General features: G+C 36.9%; 1 protein-coding gene across 1 annotated transcript; it reads left to right on the forward strand.

Annotated features, from left to right (window-relative positions):
* The first annotated feature begins 5,264 nt into the window (after positions 1–5,264).
* On the forward strand, positions 5,265–6,880 carry LOC110871036 (glutathione S-transferase T3-like). Its single transcript, XM_022120028.2, has 2 exons — positions 5,265–5,857; positions 5,993–6,880. The coding sequence occupies exons 1-2, from the start codon at positions 5,455–5,457 to the stop codon at positions 6,739–6,741; spliced, it is 1,152 nt and encodes a 383-aa protein (XP_021975720.1). The 5' UTR covers positions 5,265–5,454; the 3' UTR covers positions 6,742–6,880.
* Positions 6,881–19,979: the final 13,099 nt, after the last annotated feature.

Raw genomic sequence — 19,979 nt, forward strand, 5'->3', positions numbered from 1 at the left:
TAAAATTGTTACTTTAAGAGCTTATAATTTAATAATTATGAAAATACAAAAAGAATAAAGTTGAAACATTTAATAGAATAAAATAGATAAACAATTATTTTGGTTAAAATGATAAGAAGTCAATATAAATTCTAAAAGATTGAGAAAACTCACGATTATTTTTTATATATTAAAGTGAAAATATAAGATACGAATGATTACATAAATAAATGTTGCTATTGGAAATTTTAAATATAGAAAGTAAAACAATAAAAATATAATAAAACTTAAGTAAAATAATATAAATATTTTAAAACTTAATAAAAAAACTGGATTGTAGGAGATGTTGTCTCGTAACATTATTATATATCAAATGCTATAGCATATTTGCTACATGCTATAGCATATTTGCTACAGTAATTTTTACTTTGTCATTTTCCTTGGTATTTCTTTTAATTTGTTGTCTTTTTGTTTTGTTTTTTTTTTAATTTTAATCGGACTTTTATCTTTTAAATAACTTAGGTTCGTTTACTTTATAAATTCATGGTATTGTACAGGTAACGAAATGAACCGCGTCGATACTGACCAAACAACGTAGGTATATTGTACAGGTAACGAAATGAACAGCGCCGATACCGATCAAACAACGTAGGTACCGGTATTTGGTTTTTATTATTTTCGATGATGTAAAACACGTGTCGATATTCTTTTGGTCATATCACAAGTTCAGTACCGCTATCGGAATTAATTTTAATTGTTTTTGATAAATGTAAAACACGTGTCGATATCCTTTTTGTCATATAATGACTATATTTTTTGTCTCTCTTTTGGTTGTTACAGCGAGTACTGGTATCGTAACAAACCGAACAAATACCGATTGGATTCACACCATTCACGTTATCATTGCGTCTATGTTTCTAATTAAAATTTGTTAAAAGTCGGGTCGCCCCGCCACAGAGTGCAGGTGCAACCAACTAGTTTAGAATCATTTGTTAGAATCTAGATTACATTAGATTAGATTAGAAAACCATACTTAAATTTAATATATTATAATGAAATCAAGAGATTTTATTTACCGTAATGCACAATAATTTAAAACCACATTTATACTATATTATAATGTATGAAAGATGAGCATTTTAAGATACCTAAAAAAATAAGAATTTTTTTCCCCTTAATTTATAAATACACTCTTAAAATAAAGGTAAATTGGTCTTTAAACAATAATTATATTTTAATCCCTCATCTTATTACACTTAAATCCCTAAGTTTAACACAATTACGGGTAATGAGTTACACTTTTTTCTCCCCACAACAACTTATAATTCTTTACGTATTCTTGTCATATCTTATAAACTATAATGTTTTAAAAAAATCCAAAAGTACCGTGACGACCTACTCATTTTTGTCGACGTTTCGATAGTTGTCTTGGTCAGTATTGACGTGCGGATTAAAAGGTACAAGTAGATGATGCCTTCATGTACAAGTAATTAAAGCCTAAAGTACTTGGTCATTATCCCAAAAAAAGTTTAATAGCTAAGAATGTCAAGTGATTAAATGCTCATCTTTAACAAAATTAGTTAACCGAAACCGAACCAGAAAACTGATTGACCGAAACTCGAATTAACCAAAAACGGTTATCGATTTTTTTGTACCCTCATTTAATCAGAATTAGCTGAACCGAACCATTCATATTTTCATACATTTCTAACTTTTATACCTTCGGTTCATGTATTTCATATTTATACCCCCATTTTATGTATTTATACCTCCATTTCATATACCTACAGTGGCGGACCTAGAAATTATTTGCTGGGGGTGCGAATGAGTGGTTCAAGCATATTTTCAGGGGGTGCGGTCGGGCTTTTTGCCTAAAAAATACACTAAATTTTTTTTTTCAAAGGGGTGCGCCCGCCCACCCTGGGCTTTACCTAGGTCCGCCCATGTATACCTATACATCCATTTCATGTATTCATACCTAAATTTCGTGTATTTCTAATCAAAAGTTTTGGACCAAGTTTGGTTTGGGCTATTGACAGAAATTAAATCAATCAAACAAAAGACCGTCAATCTAACTGAATAAACAAAACTGATTAACTGAAAATGGATTGGTTAATAAAACTGACTAATCGATGCCTTGATTTCGGTTGAGGATAATAATCTAACCAACCGAACAATGCACACTGTGGCAATGCCTGTGTTTCCGCCGCATTGCGCGCGTACCTATCGGTTATTAACCAAAACCGGTTATCGGTGAGCAATAACTAAATCGTTAACCTAAAGTAAACTGAAAACAGACGAAACCGAACCAAAATCAACCAAAAACTGAATTAACTGAAAAACTGAAAACCAAATTAACCATATACCGGTTATCAATTTTTTTGTACTCTCGTTTAAAGCTGAACCGAACCGAATCATTCATGTTTTCATATATTGCTAGTTTTTATACCTACGGTTCATATATTTCATATTTTATATCTCCATTTCATATATTTATACTTTTATTTTGTGTATTTATACCCCGGTTTCATATATTTCTAAGCAAAAGTTTTAGCCCAAGTTTGATTTTTGCTATTAACTGAAATTAAATGAATCAAACCGAATACCGTCAATCTAATCGAATAAACCGAAGTGATTAACCAAAAAATGATTGGTTACATAAAATAGAGAGTTAATTGCCAAAATTGTCCATAAGGTTTGGGCACATTTGCCATTTTCGTCCAAAATGATACTTTTGTACCAAATTGCCCTCAACGTTTGTAACTTTTTGCCATTTTCATCCAAACCACCAACTTAGTTTATTTTTTTCTGTTAAGTTGAGGATATTTGGATGAAACTGACAAATATAAAACCACAGGGATGATTTTGGCAATTTACTCAAACCCTTTTTAATTTCTTTTATTTAATTATTTTTGTGACATATATAATAAAAAAGAATATACATGGAGTTTTTAGAAAAAAAATTAATAGTTTTGTCACATAATTTTTGATTAATAGTTTTGTCACATAATTTTTATAAATTTTCATCCAAATCACTAACTCAGTTTATTTTTTCTGTTAATGTGAAGGATGTTTTAAATTTTATAAATTAAGACAGAAATTAATTTACAGCTTCTTTATATTAATCAATTTTATAAAGAGAAAACGTCATTGGTGTGCAACACATAACAATCGATTACAACTTATAGTATTTATCAGTTGTAGAGATAGAAGAAAATTGTAAAACGTTACATATTTTTTAAATGTGTTGAGCACCTAGGAAATTTGTTGGAAGAAATAAAATATTTATTTAATTAAGATTATTAGGGTAACTAACTAATACTTATTCTAAGTGGCTTGAGTAAAGAAACTTTTGGTTCATAGCATTATAATTACAATTTGGTGGGTAATTTTAAGGTTTGGTAATGATACGTTGTTTGATAGGGGGAGGGGGGGGGCACTGGCTTCTGTTTTTCCTTAGGAGCGAATTTAAAAGAGTAAAAGATGAATTACAAACTTGGTACATATGATAAGATTCTTTTATTTGACCTTTTTCAATAAGGTCACCAGCATTTTAGTTTTATAAAATATAGAGGTTTAAGTAGATTTTATTTTTATAAATCTGATCTATATAAAAAATTAGAAGTTAATTTCTGTCTTAGTTTATAAACATCATTCGCCTTAATAGAAAAATTAACTTAGTTAGTGGTTGGATGAAAATTTATAAAAATTATGTGACAAAGCTATTATTTTTTTCATATAAAAATTGCATGTATATTCTTTTTTATTATATATGTAACAAAATTAATTAAATAAAAGAAATTTAAAAGAGTTTGAGTAAATTGCCAAAATCGTCCCTATGGTTTTATATTTGCCAGTTTCATCCAAATATCCTCAACTTAACAGAAAAAATAAACTAAGTTAGTGGTTTGGATGAAAATGGCAAAAAGTTACAAACGTTGGGGGCAATTTGGTACAAAAATGTCATTTTGGACGAAAATGACAAACCTGCCCAAACCTCAGGGACGATTTTGGCAATTAACTCTAAAATAGATTAACCGATAACTTTGATTTCGACTTCGGTTGAGGATAATAACCGAACCGACCGAACCACGCATAGCACAATGAAATGGATTATCTGATTACTTCGCTTTTGATGTATATATATCACAATAATGCTATAATAAATATTATATGTATAAAAAAACTACCAAAAACGAGTATCGCAATGCGATGTATCGCTCCCGCCGCATCACGCGGACATCCTACTAGTATAATTAAGTTGATAAGTCATTTTTTTGGGTTGACATGATAGAAAATTACACAAATAAACACAATAAAGTTGATAAGTCACTATTGATTAAATACCGGTAATTGTAATTTTAGAATTCACAGTCGAACAAATATGTATATTTTTTTCACAAAGTCTCAAGTCAATAAGGCTGAGTAATGTGGAATATAGCCATCATACAAATTAAAACGTCACATATGCACTACGTAAATAATGGGGCTTTAACTATCCCCATTTTTAACAACCATGGTGTAGTTTAAAGACACCTCCAAATCATTTATTTTATTTTTAATTCATTCTTTAAAAAAATTATAAGTTTAAGTTAAACAATAAAGAAAATATATTTACATACTAAGTTTTATTTTACCAAATATGATACACTAAAACACTACTAAAAAACACGATTACTCTACTCACTCCTGAGTTGGAGTGCGACGACTCGGATTGCGGAGAGGGAGAGCATTTAAAAAAATAGAAAGATTTTGAGTGATTTGAAAGATTTGAGAGTGTATTGCAGGTTGGTTTTATGAAATATCTATATATATTGTATATGAGGTTTGTAAAAATTAAAATATATTTTTTAAATTATATGACAGTTGCCAATAGTCAAAATTGTGGCCTCCCCCAAATCTTTAGCCGTTGGCACTTGTTAGTAGGGTGACGAAGCCTTCAAAGACATCGAGGTATTGGTTAACATAAAATTATATAATTGCATTTTGTAATACATATCCACTTTTTTTAATGGCTAAATTTGCATATTATGAGGATTGAATCCACAATATTTACCTATTTTACATCTTATCTAATCCATCAACACCATTCAACTATTCCTAATCATCTAATTGTACTATGTTCAATCATGCTAAGTCTGCCCGTAACGGGGCGTTTTTTTTTAAAAAAATTGAAAAAAAACGCCGGAAAACGCCCGCATAGCCATTACATGTGGCGTTTCCGGGCGTTATTTTTGAAAAAAAATCACCCCGGCGTGGTTTTAAAAACGCTGAAAATTGGAAAAGGGGGGCGAAATTCGACCGTTTGGCAACGGTCAAAAGTGTTTTTTTTTTTTTTTTAATTCTAAATTTTACCCACTATATATATATCAACCCTTTTTCTCCAATTTTTTATAAAATTTCTACTACTTTCTCACCCACTCTCTTCTATTACTTTATAAAAAAACATCCACTTTCTCCTATTTTTTTACAAGCATGCATCCATACCGACCCCCGTTTGGTGGCCCCGCAAGACCCACGAACCCGAACACAACCCAACCGCAAACCCCGTACAACCTACAAGACATGGACCCGAGCTTTTTAAGTTACGCGGCTTACTTGAGTGGCGCCCCTCCGTTTGTTCCTCCCACCTACGGCTTTGGTCAAGCCGGCGGGTCGCAACCGTCACAACCCGAACCCGAATCCGAACCCGATGTCGAGGTCGTGCCGGAGTCGCAACCCGAACCGGTGCAAGACAAATCGAAACGCGGCAGAAGGTCGCATAAGAAGAAGGAAAAGGATGAACCTCGACGTGCAAAAACAACCATTAAATGGACGAAGGACGAGGAATACACGTTGACTCGGGCGTGGCTCGATATTTCGGAGGACGAAGATACCGGTAAGTAATTTTTTTTTATTTTTTTTTCAGATTTTTATTCTTTTTTTTCTGTTTTTTTATATTCTGTTTTTTTTTTCTGTTTTTTTATATTTTTAATTTCAACTTATGTTTTTATTTTTGTTTTTAAATTTGTAGCAAACTTTCAAACGGGCCCCGTTTTTTGGGATAGGGTGCGTGCACTCTTTTTTAGCTCGTGGGGTCAAGGCGAACATCGGGACAAGGATTCAATTTCTAGCAAATGGACCGACATCAACAACAAATGTCACGCGTTTCAAGAAGTTTACCAACGTAACTACGATAATCGCCCGAGCGGTGAATGTGACGTCGGGGTTTTAACAAAGACTTTGGAGGAGTTCGATAGGACGAAAAGCCCTTTCACGTACTATAAGTGTTGGGAGCTACTACGAAAAAGTCCAAAGTGGGCGCTTGTTAATCCAATGACGTCAAGTAGTAGACGCCGGGCTAAAAGGTCAAAAACATCATCCTCCGCCAACCCGTCAACTCCGACATCCGATGCCCGTAATGTTGATTTAAATGAAACGTTGGACGTTGACGAGCAAATTCAAGAAGAGTTGGTCCGACCCACCGGTAGAAGAAAGGGAACCGGGAAAAAAACGGTCGAGTCGTCTTCCGATCTCGACCTAAAGGATGATTTCGAGGAGATGAACCGTCGTCTCCAAGATATTCGCGACCTCGGCCACAAACGTTGGGAGATTATGAAAGACCGAGTAGTTGAAACCAAAAAGTTCAACAAGTTGCAAGAGGCGCGACAAATGGAAAAGGACATTGAGTTTTTGTCCAAACCGATCGACCACCTCCAAGGCGACGCGTTGATCTTGGCTCAAATGCGTCGCCAAAAAATACGAGAAAAATATGGACTTTAGATCATCTAGTTTTTTTATTTTTTTTTCTGTTTTTTTTTTTCTGTTTTTTTAATTTTCTGTTTTTTTTGTATTTTTTTTCAAGTATTGTAATTTTTATTTTAAATTAATGAAGACTTTATCTTTTATATTTAAAAAAAAATAATTATCAAATGATTGAGTGGGCATTATTGGGATAATGCCCCACTACACCTATTTTTCTATAATGCCACATGTGTGACTAGGCTGACACGTGGCGTATAATGCCCCATGTTGGGGGCATTATTCTTGTTTACCACTACGGGTGGTCTAACACACTAAGAGCATCCACAATAAGGGGATATTTTGGTGTTTTTAGGGAGAGAGAAAGTGATGTGGAGGAGAGAGGGTGTGAGGTGGAGGAGAGAGGGTGTGAAGATGTTTGTGAGGAAAAATGAGAAAAAATAGATGAATGTGAATTATGTGAGGGTAGAGTGTAGAGAGGAGAGAGAGGAGAGAAGAGAGGAGAGAGGAGAGAGAGAAGAAATGTGTTTGTGAGAGGGGCAAGTGAAAGAAATGCTCTCATTGGTTGGGCAGGTGCCACATTAACACCAAAAAACATCACCTAAAAACATCTCTATTAGTGATGCTCTAATAGATAATTTGAGTATAGTGGCACATTTTTTGAAGCAGAATATAAGAAATCTTAACAAATAAAATATATGAAAAATAAGTTAACATAATAAATGTTTTAAAGCATCATATGCATACTTTTCTATTAAATTTTTAATACTTAAAGAGAAAAACGATCATTGCATCCATGCAAAGTCATTAGTCAGTGTGGTTGAATATCAAAATCAAACACTCTTATAGAGGCATAGAGCCACATGACCTAAACTAAAAACGGTAGTTTCACAGCTTTAATTTATTGAGCGGGTATCATTGGAAACAATCTCTTTATTCCTATGAATTAGAAGTAAGGCTATCTACATTTTACTCTTCTCAGATTCTACCATCATTTTGCTATTAATGAAATAATGATGAATATAGATGATAATTAATGGAAAAGTCAATAAACTTGTACAAAAAGAGTGATGAAATTTACAAGTTGATTTATTTTTTTTAAATTTATTTTTACTATAGGATTATTAAGTAGTTTATGTTTAGTGGTGCAACCTTGCTTTCATAGGAGGGTGAATAATAATGACATGGGTAAGACCCACCGCCAGTCATTATGGTGTCCAACGTTTTTCATTTGGCATCCTGTCCTTCTCAACCCCTCTATTTTCTCCTTTTTTTTCTTGTGTGCCCATTTCCAAAATTATTTCCTCCTTTACTCTTTTCTACTTTTTGTTTGCTTTTCTTGGTTTATTCTTTTTATTAAAGTCATTTTAAAGAAAAGAGGCACGTATACTTATATTAGCAATGAGTTTTTTTAACATATGACCCTTTGTTAAAAGATACTTAGGTTGAATTAACAAGTGTGAGTTGAGCTCAAATTCGACTTGTTTTTTGGTAGGTTTAAGGTTCAAACTTGGCTTGTTAGTAGTTTTTATGTTCGAGCTTGACTTAGGATCGGTTTGCCTTGTTAATTATTTATTCATATACACAGTATATATTATAATTGTATGTATGTATATATATATATATATATATCATATAATATATATTATTTATTTATTCATATAATATATTATATAAAAAATATTTACTACATAATATATATAATACAAATTATTCTATATGATGCTTGTTTATCATTAGGAGCGTAGTTAAACAATGTATTTAAAACTTAGGCTCGAGCTCATTTATTAAATGAGCTTTGATTTTAGCTCGAGCCTGAGCTCGTTTAAAATCGACTCAATCAAGGTTTTAGTAAGCCGAGCTGCTCATGATATTGAGTAGCTTACGAGTGACTCGATTTGTTTCCACCCTATTTAAAATTGGAGAGTAAAAAACGATGTTTAGTCATAACTTAACTTTAAAATAATCAATAAGTATCAATATCAAACCTGAAGGTTCTTTGAAAGCAAGTTGCTTATGATTTGATACAACCTTAGGGGAAAAGAGTTCTTTTACGACAATTACATTGAGAGCAAAGTTTTTGATACATTATGTATCATTATGTATCTGTTAGGGTGGAGGGTGTGGTTGGAGCCTCATAGGGGCTTTATCAGGCCACGTCAGCGCCACCTAGGATTCAACTCAGCCATGGATCCCCCTTTAATTTCTATGGTGTGAATGGAGCCCCATATTAAACAAAATAAAAAAAAAGATTTCATTGGTGCAAAACAAGTGGGCCCCACCTATAGTGCCCCTTCTCATCGTTACCACCATGGAGCCCTCCCTATACCCCCCCCCCCCCCCCTAAATCGGACGGTGTGGTCGTATAGCGCCTCGGGACGCTATAGTTGCTGAGTTGGCAGGGATGGCGCCCCCAGACCCTCCAGCCTTATTAGTCAGCCTCGATCTTGTAATGTTATGTTAATATCGCAAGATAAATATAGGGTAACACAATGAATTTCACAAACAGGAAATAGAAAAAGCATCATGCCAAACAAAAGAAAACTTATGTTAACTTTATACTAACTGCATGATTTGCGAGCGAAACGAAAACATTAGCAACACCTGAATTTTTAAATTATTACAGGATAAAAAAATAGAGCGAAAACCCCCTCTCTCAAGTGAGACTTGAGGTGTAATTTCATTTCAATTTCTTTTAACTTTTCTGATGTCGTGTCGAGGTAGTGTACCAATGTACCATCCGCTTCTAACTCATTGCTAGAAGCGGTTGATTGTTAATTAAAATATCCTTTGCCGTTTAAAAGATATATTTGATTATGTCTATGTGTATATATAATTTATGTATGTATAATGGTTTTAAACTTGAAAACCACTTCAAAATAGTAACTTCTTAAATATCATAAAGGCCAAGCACAAAGTCAATCGTTAGGACCACGGCAGGCTTATTGTGACTCTTTACCTTTTGTTTGACCATACATTCACTACAAGGAATAGAAAACCGACACATCCATTTTTTTTAACGGCCAACGAATCCTTCAAATGGGCTACTGACAAAATTCATCACATCGGGATACACTCGCCTTCTGAACCGGGGAAAACCCTCACCTAGGGCTGAACCCGTGAACACTCGCCCGAAGGCATGACAGTGCGGTGAAGTAAAACCCACCCAGTTCAAGGATCGAACTAGCGATCGCGCCTACTTGGACATGCTAAAACCTTTAGATTTGTTGGCTGAGAACTAAATGTGCTATAAAGTGCAAACCATATGAACTATCTGTGTATTTTTAAAAAACTTGGAACAAATCTGAAATTCTGATATACCACATGGACCATCATTTACTTTAATCAAAATATATAAATATGTGTGTGTAGTGTGTGTATATTTATATATTAGAGTTTAATTAATTGGAAAACTTTTTAAATGTGTGAAAACAAATGTGCATTTTGGGAAGACCCTACAAATCGAGGAGCGGAGTAGTGAGACTACGACCCATTAGTCCATGACTCATGAGTAATATCTGTTGTCACTTGGACCCCATAATTTGGGTTTCTGTAATTTAAGTTAATTCATAAAATCATTGAAAAGTAAATCACATTTTGACAATATAATTATAATAATAACTTCAAATGTAAGCAAATCGTTTGCCAACTAGCAGATCCATAAGTTTTGATTGGACATATTTTTTTTTTTTTTTTTTTTTTTTGTAATAACAAATATAAACTATATGACATGATCAATTTTTTCTTTAATGGCAAAAGGGATATATTGATCACAAAACAGCTGCAATCCAGCAAGAACTGGGAAGCCAAAGACATACATTTAAGTAGTCAAGAAAACTTAAAGACAAAGACATACATCAGAGCCATCATAAAACATTTATACTAAGCCTTCTCTACTCGTCCCAAGACGACACCTAGAATGTCGATCTATGATTTAACCATGAAAAAGTTGTTTCTTTGATCTCCCCTGTTGTTCTTCTAATCTCGCCCGTTTTGCCTTTAAATATTTTCTCATTTCGTGCTTGCCAAATACTCCACAACGTGCTAGTTCGTGAAATGCATTAAATATAAAAGTACTACACAATGACTATAACAACCCTCCTAAAATAATTCCGACACCCTTAAAATATTTAGAATGTCCCTGACCCTATACGTCCTAAAATACACACCGTATACGAAAACCGGGCCCAAAATACCTTATATAATTAAAAATTAAATAAAAACAAAAATCTATTATCGCTCGCGGGTCGCGAAGACCATCTCTTCGTCCTACGCGGGCCGCGACAACTCAAGATCAGAGCGACACCCTGAGCTGCCACGTGGCAGCATCGTGTCGAGTCTAGTCCAATGACCGGGCCAAGCTAGGCCCTACGTACCCTATGTCGCGGGCCGCGTAAGTCCCCTTTGAGTTTTACGCGGGGCGTGAGGGACTGCTGATGCAGACCTATAAATGAAGGACATCGGCCTTCAGTCCAATTCGTTCATTTCTTCGATCTCTTTCTCAATATTTCTACATAGAAATTATAACTTCGGGCATAATACCCACTAATATAACAAAGTTCTGCCTCGTTGTAAGTATCATAACCCATGTTACGTATTAGATACACTGCCCGATTGATCTAGCGCTCCGTAACGGCTGTCGAGGCTCTGCCTAATGTAGTCGTTGGAGTTCTGTCTCGGGGAGGGTATAACTAATGTAAATATTGGGTTATTATACTAACACGTGTGCATTGTTTAATTAATAGATTATAACCAGGAAAACACCAAGGAAAACCCTAAAGTTGCAATGTGAGTAATCTCTTTTTTGTAAACCTTTTAGCAAACTGTTTTTACAAAACCTCAAATGTTTTATATTATATTAAACAGTGATTGAGTATTTGTATTCCACAATTATCGTTGGTATGTTGGGGTTTTCTATACAAAATTTGTTACTACACTGTGAGTAGTAACATGACCACAAGTCGGGTTGACAGTACCGTGTGTGGTAATTAAAGTAGATAATGTAACAACCCGCACGTTCGTGCGTTGTTACTACTCGTTATACTCGTTACGCCTAGCACCAGAGATTCGGATCATAATGTAACTATATCGCATATATCGCTATATCACAGTATTTTCGCATATTATCGCATGCTTTATCGCTATCACATTACATTGCACTTGCTGACAACCACGATGATGTCGAGTGAGGATCAATTCTACCCTCCTTGATAGCCGTGATGTGTCGCAAGGTAACAACACTAAAAAAACGCACTCACGGGCACGCATAACTCGATTATCGCAAGGTTTAGAATACAGATATGTATATACGACCCAAGGTAACTAATTATACTAAATATACGAAAATGTGGATGAAAATGTGTACCCAAACTATCGCAACGCTTAATGATCGAAACGAAACGCCAAAACTCGACTCGCCGGAGGCATTGGATCGAATGACAATTCGATCGGACTGTCATCCGATCCGAATCACTGCACCACCTTCTCTCCTCTCTTGCCTATAAATACCCCCACTCTCACATTATTTTCCCTGATGTGGAGCTCTCACTCGACCAACACGCTTTGGGGCTATTTTCTCTCGACTTCTCGCGATTCTTGTAAGTTTTCAACCTAAATCTTGTACTTCTATGATCTACGCACACTTCTTCATCTTTTTCACCTTTGAATCTTAACTTTTTACCGTGAAATCAGTGGATTTGGGGTGTTCTAGGATGGTGTCATCATGGAGTTCTTATGAACTTCAAGCTTTGGCCTCATTCCACCAGAACAACTCAGATCTGAAGGATTTCCACAAGAATAAACAATGTTTTCACCTAAATCTACCCCCATTCACGGTGAAAAGGATTGAAAGGTGGTTTTCCAACTTTCTTTCAACTCTTTTACACTCAATGCACTCAAGACCGATAGAATCGGAGCTTGTACCGACCTTCTACTCATTCTTAGTGTCGTGTTGGTTCAAGATCTGGTTTCTAACAAAGAGACGACCGATTTCGGGTTAACCAAGAATGACCGTCACGAATCAGTAAACCGGTCAGATTTAGGTGATTCCTGTCCGATCGGGTCACTTGGTTCGAGATGGGGTTTCTTTTGTTTAGCACGTCACAACACCGTCTCGATCAAAACCGCCAAAAACCTTCAAAATAGTCAATTGCCAAGGACGACTAGATCATTCGGACGGATTGCCGTCCGATCGGACAGTCATCCGATCGGACAGGGCAGTCATCCGATCGGACAGGGCAGTCATCCGAACGGACAGGACAGTGACAGTCATCCGATCGGACAAGGCAGTCATCCGAACGAACAGGACAGTCATCCGATCGGACTGCCATCCGGTCGGATTGCACCTTGGGTCCTACACTTAACTTTGATTTCAACAATTTGGAGTTTGAACCTTGAACGGACTGCTGTCTGATCGGATTATCACCCGATCGGACTGCCACCCGACCATGTGGTGTTTAGACTTCAACACTTAAACAATTTTCAACGTATTCAATACAAACGGATTGTCACCGATCACTAAAGTGTCCACCAATCGGGTTATCGCCCAATCGAACAGCCGTTCGATTGACCGACCTGAAAGGTAGAGATACTTCTCTGTTTTCAAAATGCTACAACGAAAACTTCAAAAGGCAAACCATCATACACAAACACATCTTTCATCCAATCGACCGACCACTCAATCGTATTGCCATCCGATCAGAGTACTGTCCGATTCATTGACACCTTGCTCCGTTTAACGCACAATTCAACGCTCACGCTATCGATCTGTAATCAGGGTAATCTCAGACGCGCTCCCTTCAATTCAACCAAGTTGTGTTTTCTTGCCGAACACCGACTGTGAGTATACTCGAACCCTTTTATCGCATTTTGGGTGTAACATACGTTTCTATCAAATCAAACTTACCAACGAATTATTCAAACAACTGCTTATCACTTGCGAATAACTGGTATGCATATTTATACGTGATGCTAGTTACATATGTGTTAGGACTTATACTCGCAAGGTCCCGCCTTAACTAGTATAGTACTATAGCACCCGACGGGCTCTAGTTAGGAGGAACAGCAATCGCAGCTCGAGTGACTTAGCTGGTAGTATCAGTCTTGTATGCATGTATGTTGAGGTATCTCGTTTATGTATTTGGTAATTCGCAACACTTTTAACTATTTTACGTACCATTATCAAAACTTGTATACTCGCCAATACTTTTGTATTGACGTTTTTTTAACGTATGTTGCAGGTTAGTTGCAGTCTACATCAAATGAAGCTAGGAAGTCTAGAAACTCACCTAAAAATCTATGTTGCCGGATTTGTATTGTTCGAGAGGACAAGAAATCTGTGATAACTTATGTGAATGTATTGTTTATTAGTATGGGATAATGAACGCATTAAATACTGTCGCAATATAGTTGTTATGGATTCTCTTGAGCAATCTGATTCGCCTAGTGCCGCGTCCCGATGATTCCGCCATCGGTTGGGGTGTGACAGATTGGTATCAGAGCCATAACTATAGGGAATTAGGAAAGACACGACCTAGTCCGGGTTTGTTGTCTTAGAAATGACCTAGTCTATAGTCTAAGTACCAACAGGCCGACTCGTATGAATCCAGTAGGATTTGTACGGGCCTACTCGATACTCTCGTTCGAATTTGCTAAAAGCTACTACTTCGCGTGAACGCCGCATACTACAATTTCACACGAAGAGTCTTTCCTAAGGCTAGAATATTACTTAGCCTTTCCTAAGGCCAACACAATACACACGTTTTCGAAAATATTCGCATAACACAACTGAGGGGTCCAGTCGAGATCAGGCGTGAAAACCAAGAACTCTCGATAAGATCACTCACTCAGTGCATTTTTCTAGCACGAGAACCTTTCATCGAGCTAGGAGGGACATCCACATCTCAGCGAAAATCTCCATTTCGAAATCTAGTGGAACTCTCGAACTTAATCGAAGAGCACAACCACAGCTAGGAGCGAAGTAATTAAGTCAGGGGTGAAACCCGTATCTTAATAAACCGTTCCACTCTCTATAAAATGGTTTTCAAAAGATCTCACCAAGGACTCGGCTATAACGATAACTTGAGCGACGCGATGACTAGGAAGACGAATACCAGGAGCTGCATCCCAGTGGAAGCATGAGTCTTCTCGGGCAGCGCTCGTGAACGAACTTGTTGGGTATAGTTCGGTTACCTTGGGCAGTCGACGCCTAAACACCCGAGGCACTCTATCAATTTTTCTAGCTTACGACTCGCCGATTTTACGCCTTATGGAACCTATTTACGCTTATGTGTTACAACTTAAAACTTTACGCTTTATTAATTTCTCAATTTATCGAATTTCGCTCCCTGCAACAGCACAAGTCGCACAACCATCGCAATCTAAAACGAAAACCGAATGATCGCAACAAAGCTAATGTCTAATTAATCGATCTCGCTCTCTCTCTCTGCATCGCGTCCTCGCGCATTCTGCACCGATATGTATGTGTGTAAGTATAAACTACAACTATTTATATGTACAAGACGAATTAATTGTGTGAGAACTTAGGAATCTCGTGTCTCCTATGTGGCTCCTATGTGAAATCTATTATATTACTCGCGACAAGTTTGATCGCGCTCAATCGCATCGCAAAACTCAAAAATCATTATGATCGAATCTCACTCCAAATCTCTCTCTGTCTAGATGTCTTCCAACGACGCTACCTCGAGGCAAACAGCTAGAAGAAGAGCCAAATGAAGCGCCGAGAAGAGGATTGTCTCGCTTGTGGCCAAGGAAGTGGCCAAGGTCATTCTTCAAATTGTCGCTCAAGTGCACTCACTCAGCAACTCTCGAACCTCGGAAGAGCCAAACATGGCCTTTGATTGTCAAGAACTCTTACGATCAATCTTGGATCCCGAGACGACTCACACACTCTATGATGGACAATGGATGATGGTGGTGGATGATGGTGTGATGATGGGTGAAGTGTGAGAGAGGTGGTGTGCCAAGGGATGAGTTGCAAGAGCTCCAAACACTCCTATTTATAGGCTGAACAGAAGCTCAGGCACGGCCCCGTGTCCATCTGACTCTCTCTCTTCATTAATTGCAATTCGCAATTTCAATAAATGCGTCTGCAGACAGTTGACCACGCCCCCGTGTCCGCTGGGCACGGCCCCGTGGTGGGCAACAGAAGCTTCTATGACTTTGTCTTTTCTGCTGACACTTGGGCACGGCCCCGTGCTCACTGAGCACGGGGCGTGTTCAGTCTTTTGTCTTCTTTGTTTTGCTTGGGAAGATGCTGTCGGAGGGTCGGGCATGCCACTTTTGTTCCTTTTCTTGTATTTATGTTAGATTTAGCTGTCTTTTTTGTTTCTTTTGTTCATTTGAGCTCATTTAATTCTGAAAATACAAAAGGAAGACAAAAGCATATTTTTTCCAACATTAGTACTAAAAAATGGTTACTTTTATGCCACAATTGATGTAATTTATATGTTGCATTTTGTGCACATCAAATACCCCCACACTTGAATTTTTGCTTGTCCTAAAGCAAAACTCTTTATAATGTGGCTTTTTCACTCCCAAATGGAATGGGTAGAAGAGAAGGTTTTTTGGGCTTGTCAAAGAGTGTCAGGATTTCCAAGATTCTTTATTTAAGTTTTATTTTTATTTATTTACAATCCTATTCGTCATGATTTATTAAAAATGTTTCATAAAATAAATTACTTATTAGGGCATAACATAACTTTTTAAAATTTCATTTATATTCAAGTTGTAACACCCTTAATTTTTTTTTGTTTTTATTAATAAGCACACTATTTCTAGAAAACTTTTGATTAAATAACATGTCATTCGTTAACAAAGTTCATAAGTAACAAAACCTTAGTCAACTAATGACTAAGGTAAATCGTTTTATAATTTGTTTAACACGTGTTCTACACCCATACACAAAACTACGAAAGATTTAAAACATCGCGGAAGCTTCAAAATGGTGTGTTCGGTTCTTCATTTAATCACTTGACCGCCATCCGTGAGATCCACCTATTACCTATGATCAAACCGTTAAATCATTAGTTATGATGTTAATATATAGTAAAATTCCGAGGTTTAACATCACGTTGGAAATAACAAAAATATAAAAGTTATCCGGGTTCCACCGTAACTTACGGTGTCACCGTAAGTTACGGTGAGTCCTGGAAATCTTTGGATCCACCGTAAATCAGTAGTAAATCACCGTAAATCCTTGATCTCTACCGTAAATTACGGTACCACCGTAATTTACGGTAGCACCTGGAAGTTTATGTTTTTGTTGGGTTTAAGCATTACTCCCAAAATCCCAACTCTCGGAATTCAGTATTCTATAGCATCAATGCATTAAAAGTCTGGTATTTCTAGTGCGTTATATAATAATCAATATCAACGATCATTCTTTCACAAACCGGTGCATTAATCGTGCCTTACTTGATTATTCAACCCGTTTGGCTCGTCTACGGAATTTCTTCCTTTTGACGACTACCAACGAGTTTTTAAACACCTTAGTAACCAATTATCCGATATAGCGATATTATCGCCTAAATACATAACGAACTTCATTCTAAATTTAACTATGCATATTACAATGATTTAAATTTACTTAGCGTAACGGGATGAGTTACATACCTTAGCGCACGCCCTTCAAACGAGAATCACCACTGGCTTGTCCGCTCGACGTCCCGGTATCTTGTCCTATAGAGTTCATTTCAAGACATGTTTAGAACCCTCTTTAGACATCATTTCGCATAATATACCGAAACATCTTAATTAGGCGTTAAAGCTTCAAATTTCTATTTATCAGCCTTCTTTGAGGCATTTCTACAAACACCTTGAGGGCAGAATTTTCATATCATTATTTTCAAGTTCTTAGCTCACTTTTTAGCTAGCTCACCATCAACGAAACTCTCATAAAGCATGTATATATCATACTCTTACTGGAAATTATCTTCTATGATCAATTTACACTAGGATAGCTATCTAAACCCTAGTGTTCATCATCATCATGTAAAACCCACAACCCACCTTCAAGGTGTTCATGGAATTTTCCTGAATTTGGTCATGGTTTAGCATGAAATCAGTTAGGTTTCACTTCTAAACACCTTATCAATTCTAATCAAGCCTAATTACACACATGCAACATCAATTTTCAGATTTTCTAAAATCATGAGAATTTCAAACGAAGAATTAACACGAATTTTTACATACCCCTTGGAACCCTCTTGTGATGAGGATCACTAATCTATGTTTAGATTTCGTTTTTGATCAGATTTGAGCTTTCAATTTGATTGTTTTGTGAGTTTAGGGTTTTGGAATGGGGGGTGTCGCCCCCTGCTGCTTTCTGGTCGACCAACACTCCAATTTTTGGAGTGTTTGGTTTATTTCCTCACAAGTTTCAGATTTTTAACAACTATGGTCCCTCTATTTTATTTCACATGTAGTTTGGTAGCTTTTAATCACCTCATAAGCTATTTCTAGCTTATTAACTAACTAGGTTAAAAGTTTCTAGTTAGTGAATTTTCCCGATTATTTATACTTTAAAATTTTTCTTTTAATATTACGTTTTATACTTTCGGGGTGTTACAAGTCCACCCCCCTTAAAAGGGGTTTCGTCCCCGAAACCGAATTACGTACCAAATAATGAAGGGTAGAGTCGTCGTATTTCTTCCTCGGGCTCCCACGTAGTGTCCGAGCCTTTTCTATGCTCCCATCTGACTTTGACTTGGTCAATTTGTTTATTTCGCAAGTGTTTGGCCTTTCGATCCAAAATCTCCACCGGTCTTACCGCATAATTCAAACTATTATTCACTTCGATGTCATCGTAATGGATATAGGTCGTTTCGTCTACTAGGCACTTTCTTAATTGTGACACGTGGAACGTGCCATGGATCCCAGTTAGTTCCTCTGGTAGCTCAAGGCGATAAGCTACCTTGCTAACCCTTTCAATAATTTTAAACGGCCCGATAAACCTCGGACTTAGCTTCCCCCTTTTTCTGAATCTAATAACACCCTTCCATGGGGAAACTTTTAGCATGACCATGTCACCAACTTGAAATTCGATTGGCCTTTTCCTTTTATCCGCGTATGCCTTTTGCCTGTCTTGAGCTGCCTTCAGGTGAGCCCGAACTATATCGATCTTTTCGTTAGTGGCTCGTACTATATCTTGATGAGCGAGTTCACGTGGACCCACCTCACCCCAACATACCGGGGTCCGACACTTCCTACCGTAAAGCATTTCGTATGGTGCCATCTTGATGCTAGATTGGTAACTATTGTTATATGAAAACTCAACTAACGGTAAGTGAACATCCCAACTACCTCCAAAGTCAATTATGCACGCCCGTAGCATGTCCCCCAATGTTTGTATCGTTCTTTCACTTTGTCCATCTGTTTGAGGATAGTACGCAGTGCTAATGAACAATTTGGTGCCCATTTGCTCTTGGAATTCCCTCCAGAATTTGGAAGTAAACCGGGTATCCCTGTCAGACACGATAGACACCGGCACCCCGTGACGGGCTATTATTTCATTCGTGTAAACCTCCGACATCTTTTCTGATGTATAAGTCTCACGTATTGGAATGAAGTGAGCACTTTTCGTCAATCTATCTACCACTACCCATATGGCATCGAAACCACGACTCGTTTTAGGCAACTTGGTTAGTAGGTCCATTGTGATATGTTCCCATTTCCAAACCGGAATTTCTAATGGTTGAAGTTTGCCGTATGGTTTCTGATGCTCTGCCTTGACTTGTAAGCATGTCAAGCATTTTTCCACATACTTCGCCACATCTCTCTTCATTCCGGGCCACCAATAGTTTTGTTTCAAATCATTGTACATCTTGGTCGCACCCGGATGAATTGAGTAACGAGATTTATGAGCTTCATTAAGTAGAAGCGCCTTCACCCCACAGGTATGTGGGACCCATATCCTTCCGGATCGAGTTTTTAACCCGTGATTTCCATCCGACAAGTCCTTCAACTGACAAATTATTCTTTCTTTCTTCCAATTCTCTTCTTTTATTGCTTCTAATTGCGCCCCTCGAATACGTTCGAGTATACCCGAGGTTACCACGAGTTGCATCGATCTTACTCGTATCGGGACATAATCCGTTTTTCTGCTCAAAGCATCTGCCACCGCATTAGCCTTCCCTGGGTGATAACGTATTTCGCAATCGTAGTCCTTCACCGTTTCCAGCCATCTCCTTTGTCGCATATTTAACTCCTTCTGATCGAAGAAGTATTTAAAACTCTTGTGG

The sequence above is a fragment of the Helianthus annuus genome, chromosome 8, assembly GCF_002127325.2.
Source record: "Helianthus annuus cultivar XRQ/B chromosome 8, HanXRQr2.0-SUNRISE, whole genome shotgun sequence".
NCBI lineage: Eukaryota > Viridiplantae > Streptophyta > Magnoliopsida > Asterales > Asteraceae > Helianthus > Helianthus annuus.

What these genes read in the sequence shown, in the direction of transcription:
- LOC110871036 (XM_022120028.2), top strand. Translation starts at nt 5,455, where the DNA reads ATGCATCCATACCGACCCCCGTTTGGTGGCCCCGCAAGACCCACGAAC. An exon ending in TTCGGAGGACGAAGATACCG is followed by an intron (nt 5,858 to 5,992) that starts GTAAGTAATTTT and finishes TTAAATTTGTAG; the next exon opens with CAAACTTTCAAACGGGCCCC.